The 7,242-nt window shown below is 38.6% G+C and overlaps 1 protein-coding gene across 1 annotated transcript in view; it reads right to left on the bottom strand.

The window, feature by feature from the left end:
• Window positions 1–1,326: 1,326 nt before the first annotated feature.
• The window catches only part of LOC137133180 (NALCN channel auxiliary factor 1), a 78,854-nt gene continuing 72,938 nt past the window's right edge, over window positions 1,327–7,242 (bottom strand). The window contains exon 3 of the mRNA XM_067516495.1: window positions 1,327–6,933. Within this exon, the coding sequence (XP_067372596.1) occupies window positions 6,632–6,933 (302 nt within the window). The 3' untranslated portion in view covers window positions 1,327–6,631. The remainder of the gene's footprint in view (window positions 6,934–7,242) is intronic.

Here is a 7,242-nt window from a genome sequence, read left to right as displayed (position 1 = left end):
GCCCACAAAAGGTGGGACCATCTGCCAAGGAAACTACCAAGGTTTCAAAGAGCTTCACATAGTATCATGCAAATTGAGGACAGTCTGTGTCTCACTTCATTATGATGCCTCAACAGCTAAATGTGTCATTAAATATTCAAAGGTGAGTGTGTATGCACCTGAGCCGACTGGCTCATCCCGCCTTGGTCAGCTGGGCTTCATTCTATGCTCAGAGAGGCAATTTAAACAGGGTGCTAAATATTTAAAGACATAAATGAATAACAAACACCCAGTTGATATTAGATACAATTCCTTTAGTTGTGTGATGGCACATTGATGTTAGCTAAAAAACAATCTGTCGTTCAGTATGATATTCATTCATGATTTTTTTGAAAGGTGTATTTAAATTCCAGAGTTGAGCCAGCACATTCTCAATATGATACACCAATACTGCCACCTGATGGTTTTATGTGGAATCAAATTATTTTATGTTACATTCACTAATCTTACTGTAAACTGTGGGAATGTGCTGTGAAAATTATTACAGAGCACAAAACCAAACCCTAAAATGTAGTTTCCAGTAGTGATACCTGGAGTTTTTAGTTATGCAAACTGACTTCAGGAAGTGTCTGACATCATATGAAAGTCAGTTTATTGTTTTCTGCATCTGCATCACCTTTTTGTTGCATGTGTTTAGTTCCTGCTTTCTAAAGTTTGCCAAAATACACATATTAGTGTCACCGGGTTTTCTCAGCTTGCTCTTACAGACCAAATTATGCTATAATTCATTCAAAGCATCTTAACATGGAGAGTTGTGGTGGAAGCCTCCCTTCTGACCAATCAGAAAAGATCAATACTTTTAATTTGGTAATGATAACTACCTGAAGGGCTGTGCAGTCTGTGGATGGGTAAAGCTGTTTAAGAGTAAAGACATATGGAGCAACGTCTGGGTCTTAAATTAGCTTTAGCCTTGGCTCCACATTGTAGCTTTAATTATATCTCATATAAATTACACTAAAAAGTAAAATAGAAAAATCTATAACTTCAACTGAATATAACATCACTGCTGTAAATCACTACAGTGTTGAGCTTTTGTCTGCATCAGTGCCCCTAAAGAAAATGTAATATGATTTTACCTTCTGTCATCATCATGTTTTGGAAAGGGGAAAAAATGGCTATTTTGGTATTCGATTAAGTATGTTAATCAAGTAGGTTTTGAGGCCCATTCTGTTCTGTTATACACTAGTGTAACAGCAACATAAACATTCATGCAGAAAGACCGTTATCCATTGGAATATTAGTTAAATATCAATTAATATCACATCATGCAGAAAACACAACAGAGGAAAAGATTATATGTCTGTATTTATTTTCATCAGAACACAATTTTAATCATCGTAGCAGTAGTTTTCATACTCTTTGAAAAGATCATGACTGTGAGACTGTTTTATAAATCATTTCTTCAAAGTTGTTTGTAAAAAAATTAAAGAAGTTACTTGAACTAAAGCATCTATAATATTACAATATACTGGTGTATAATAGTAATCATAATAATCATAATCGCAATGATACTTCTATATGCCTTTGAACCTTCTCCATTTCTATGATCATAAATCTTTCTCGTTCACACACACAGAACCACAACCTTCACAATAAGGTTGCGAAGCTGAGGACAACTCTATTGGTTAGTTCTCATCACATTCTCTTTTAACATCAATGATTTCATACGCTCAAAATAACAAAAAGAATTAGAGAAGAAGAGGAAAGTAACAGAGTGACATTAACTCAAAAATACAACACAAGAAAACCTGGACGAAAAGACATACATTGTTCAGCATACTAGGGAACATATTTACAACCAAAAAAGGAATGGGCTTCTGCATAGATCCACAGGATAGAAAACAGAACTATTGTGATAACAGAGAGAGGCTGAGAAAGAGTGAAAAAAGGGAAATATTTGTGTACATAACATTTGGTGGTGGGCGCACAGGAGGATGGGGCAGAGTCTATATGTGTGGGGGCAAAACACAAAAGGTTTGGTGTGGTATAAAATGTGACAGACCATACCTTACGACTGCTACAGACCACTGTCAGGGATCTAGACTGAATCTACTGTATAGAACCCTACACAACTTCTTCTCAGTTAGTTGCAGTAAACAATTGACAAACCAAAACACACAAAAATATAAAATTATCATAGCAGAGTAACTGTTGCGTGCATGCCTGCATTACCAAAAAAAGTCAAATCTGAGATTTACATAAGTTAAATCTAATTCTATTATTGTTTGGAAGAATTCTTGCAGAAAGTAAAAATGTCCAATGGTGCAAATATATCTGTAGGGGGCGTGAAGGACAACATGTATGCACAGCATTCGCACCCATGCAACCAGTAAGGATGCATTACTGCATGTAAAGCTGACATGGCCTTGACATGACTTTTGAATGCCAGTTTTTTTAATGAATCCATGTCCAACAGGTGACTTGTGATGGTTACAACATCACAGCGTGACTGCTGACATGATACGCAGAATGAAATCACATGTACAGTATATCTTCAAGAGATCCCTTACATGCATTTGTGGTGAGGGTTGCATGACACAGCTTTATGACAGTCAGACCCTGTTTTCCTTTAGTTCCCACTGAAAAGCAGATATTTACTGTATGTTTCTCAAAACGAGTTATGCTTTATCACCCGTTTCACATCATTGTCCACTTCGTTCAGCCTGGCTTTTTTGCACTGCCTCTCACATCTCTCACCTTATTTCAGGATACCAGTTCAGGAAATGTTCCACACGACAGGTTCAGGGAAAACATAGCTCTACTCCAGTCTGTTTTGTGTCTTGGGACGGTGACACGGTTATTATAAAGCGTACAGTAAAATGGTTTCATAGTACTCTCTATGCAGCTTAAGGGCAGTGAATAATGGTAAAACTAATGTAGCAGGCCCCTGTGGGTCTAAAGACAGTGGAGGTTTGACACACCTGCCTTGCTGGCCCCAAGGTCATAGCAATGCTAATGAGCTCTCCGGAGAACACAACAATTAGTGACAGGCACAAATACACATCTCAGCATATGCACAAACACATCAAAGTGCAACATCACACTTTTACCCACACACCCATCCCTTGTTCTTCCAGAGTCCAGCTTTCTTAATTCCTCTGTATCTGACAGCCCAGTGGTAGGTCTTCAGCAGCAGTATCACTATAAACGAATAGATAGATCTCCATCTACTGGTGGCCAATAGTATAGCAGCATTTTCCTATCAGTAAATGGGGTTATCCAAGATGGGCATGATGGGTGCACTGTGCTGAATGACAAAGAGCAGTTATGTATTTCATGCAATGGTAAACTGGAGGGGACCAGGGTCTAAACAGCATAAGAGTCAAAATAAGCCATTGGTTATTGGTTATACAGAAATGATGCAAATAATCATGAGTTTTAAATCCTCGTATTCTGTAATACTGTATGTATAATAAAATTCTTGACATCATATTGATTTGGACATCTCATTGAAGTAGTCAACATACTCAGAGTGGAAAATATGCATTCAGCAACACCTGTTTATCTTCAAATAGCTCATCTCACAGCTGTGTTCATCAAAAAGACAAAGAAATTTAAAATAGTAACTAAATAAGTCAGCCCTTAAAGTCACCCCTTTCCTTTCTGTTCATACGCTGGTCAACATTTAAAAGATAAACACAAGTGTCAGCTGACTTAGATGATTATCAGGTTTTGCCATTAGTGCTTACACAAACAACATAATCACCTCTGTGGATTTGCTTCTGTTCCTGTTCTCCTCTAAAATCCATGTGGTTTGACTCTGTACTGCAGGTGCATGAGTTAAATAAAACAGAGTATGAGCCATGTTTACCCTTGGTCTGCTAACAATCTGGAGAGTTTTAGTGTGTGGATGATAATGTTTGTACTGTTTATCTTAAAAAGCCCTTTTACTTAATGAGACATTAATGTGATGTTTCAAGGAGAAAAGTACAAGACATGCTACAGGAGCTGATTTAGGACCAGGTATGGGTATGGTGCTTATGCAGGGAGCAGAGCTGGGGACAATCGACAAAAGAGGCTGTCATAACCTTGCAGAAAGCCTCCACATGCGGTTAATGAAAATACACATTTTGATAAAAAAAAAAAAAAATGACAATTAAGTCACCAACAACTCTGCATTGGTAAGACGGAGAATCTCAATCTGTCTGCTATGGTGCCAGGGATTGGAATGAATTGTTATATGCCTCTTAGTAGGTCAAAGGATTTCCTTTAACACTGCTGCAGGTAGCATGACACTGTACCTTCCCTAGTAAGATGTTGACAGTTTGTGTTCATCATGATCGAATAGGAAATACAGTTTCCTTAAAGGTAGCATCCAGTCCACATGTTTCCTGGGCATAAAAAGACCTGAGGTTAAAATGACACCACTGATAAATTAATGAATAAGTGAAATGAGTTTCAGTTTTCCAGGAGTGTTGCTGGGTATAGTCATTTACTGCATTACTCCTTCTGCTGTACCAAGGCTCTTGCAACAGGGTAGATAGAGGAGGTTTCAGTGGCCATGATTTTGACTGGATGGTACCTTTAAAATAAAAAATATAAAAGGTTGTACATCTGAAGCAACAGTGCTAAATATATCAATCCAGTTTTAGAAAGTTTCAGATGTCAGTTAACTTTGCTGTCCCATGTGGCTAAAAAAGTGGCCAGAATCCTAATGAGGTTTTGGTTAAATGCCTGTAAATCTTTGGTTAAGTCAAATGTTTTAGTCTCATTTCATATTCACGTTTATTTACAGCCTAAAGCTACATTATGTAACTTTTTCAAATATCTGTTTAGTATAAATATGTTGCAAAACTTTGCAAAAAATCCAAAACTTGCGCAGAGACGCTCTTTACGTCTCCCATGAAATCAGGCTCACAGAATAGCATTGGCTGCAATGCAGAGGTATGCAGAGACAGACAAAGCACTAGCTGAGGATAAAAGCTGATCTTTTTCTGGTGAAACGGGCCGAAAATATTTTGGATCTAAGTAAACAGGGAATTTAAATAATTTCTGATAACTTCTTGATTAGAAGTTTTGCAGCATTTTTCATTCATTATAAATTAATGATTACTAAAACCTAATACATGGTGGGCAGTGCAGGGCGTGAAGGAGTATGGCAGAAGTAGAAGAGCACAGCAGAGTTGGAGGAGGCAGGGCAGAGTAGACTGATTTTGATTCTTATCCCGGGCACTAGCTTAAAAGATAACTTTGGGCATTTTCTAAATTAATTGTAATTTCAACAATCCCCATATAGATAGTAAAAACTACAATGAATGGTCTCTCTGCACACAGACAGTAGTCCATCAGTGTGCAACTTGAATTCACTTGGTACTTTTATTTATCGTTGCAGTATATGTACTTTAGAGAGTTATTGTTCATTGTGAGGTAAAATCATTTTGATCATTTGACTCAGCCCTGTTAGTAATATCTGAATCTGAATCTAGATCATAAAAAAAATGTTGTGATTTCTGCCATCATTTTATAATTTACTTAAAGAGGCAATTAATAAGACAGAAAAAACAATATGCCATGCCATTAGACAAATAAAGCCGGGGTTTGTCTGCTCATTTCCATTTGTATTTCCATTTCATACATGTTATTCAATTTCCAGACATTTTAAATGGGAATATCCTTTGAGACTTTCGAGTGCTGGTGACATTGGAGGAATGCGCTGTGTTTGTTTTCTTACGTTCTACACCATTCAGTCACGTGAAAGATTTTTAATGATGCTAATTACAGAACTGATTTGATCCTTGTAAAGACTGTGTTAGTTTTTGTTTAATCTCACAACAATGTGACCAAACCTATGTTAACCAGTAGCATATAACGGACACCAGAACCACATTCAAAACCCAGTTAAGTCTTGATAGGATTGTGGCCAATAAAGCAGCATGGGAGAGCTAAGTGACATCTGGGGGCAGGATGGGTCCATAAAAACATAATTGCTGCACCGCTCTGTTAGGGAGACTTTTAGGGTATGTTTCTGCAACACACATTTCTTATACTGTACGCATACTGTATAAGCACACACACACACACATACACACACACACGCACACATACACTTTCTCACACGCCTAAAACACAATCACACAGACACACATGCAAACTTCTTGCAGCAAATTATTTTTTACACTTTATCTGTCTTACTTAGAGAACGCGTTTTCTTCCCAAATGAGACACCCAGTAACGAACACAAAAGGATGAACATTAGAAAGAGAATATGATTATGTTATTTCATAGTCAGCCAGTGCAACAGAAACGGATAATTGGAACACAGTGTAAAAAAGCGTAGTGAGAGAAACTCAGCCATGAGGAAGCCGACCTTCCCACTCAACAAAGGCTGTGGCATTGTCCCCTTTAACTATCTAAGGGACTGGTATAGTCCCTTAGTGTTTCTGTTTGTTTAGTTATATATTTGTTTTGATTGATTTGTGTGTTTTTCATCTCAAAGCTTCCCACGTTTTCCATTTGCCAGAAAGTGTTGCAGTATGTCCACAGGCACACAGCTTCAGCCATTTGCACAACTGTGGCTGTATTTTTCCACATTGGTTGCTATGGTGAGGGAATTCCCCCAACCTGACAACCTCACCTCCTCCTGGAAGCTCTATCACTCCTCGTTGGCAGGGCTCTCCTCCAGAGGCGTGATGGTGGGGAGGCCCAGTCCTGTTGCATTGTGGGATGCAGTGAGGCTGGCAACCGTGTGTAGGAGGACGAGGACCAGCAGGCAGAGTTTGAGCCGGCTGTTACACAGTCTGCAGGCTGCCGAGGAGCTGAGGGACGTACGATGCTGGCATGGTGGGTGAGTTCTTTTGAGGGTCCCCCGAGAACGGTTGTCCATTTTCAAGTCCCACCGCACGTCGCAGCACTCTGCATTTGGGTCCACACCTGAAGGATAGTCCTCCAACAGCCCTAAGGATTGTTTGGTGAAGGCGGATGGAGATATAAATAGTTAGCTCACAATTCAGACATGCATTTTTATAATAAACCCTTGCTTCCTGTAATAAGAAAGAAACAAAAAACACTGCATAAAAGACAGTAACAACTGATGGTTAAATATAGCCAAGACAGCTCAAAGCATCGCATTGAAATAAATTGACAAGACATGCAAACCATAAAAATACTCTGCACATACAGTGTAAACTGCAAGTCAAAACAAATCCAATCCCATTCAAAAACACAGGGGAAACCAAAAGCTGATGAATGTGCTGGTAATCACTA

The sequence above is a fragment of the Channa argus genome, chromosome 9 (assembly GCF_033026475.1).
Source record: "Channa argus isolate prfri chromosome 9, Channa argus male v1.0, whole genome shotgun sequence".
NCBI classification, from domain to species: domain Eukaryota; kingdom Metazoa; phylum Chordata; class Actinopteri; order Anabantiformes; family Channidae; genus Channa; species Channa argus.
Note: the sequence above shows the minus strand (reverse complement) of the source record. Positions and strands in the feature narration are given on the sequence as shown.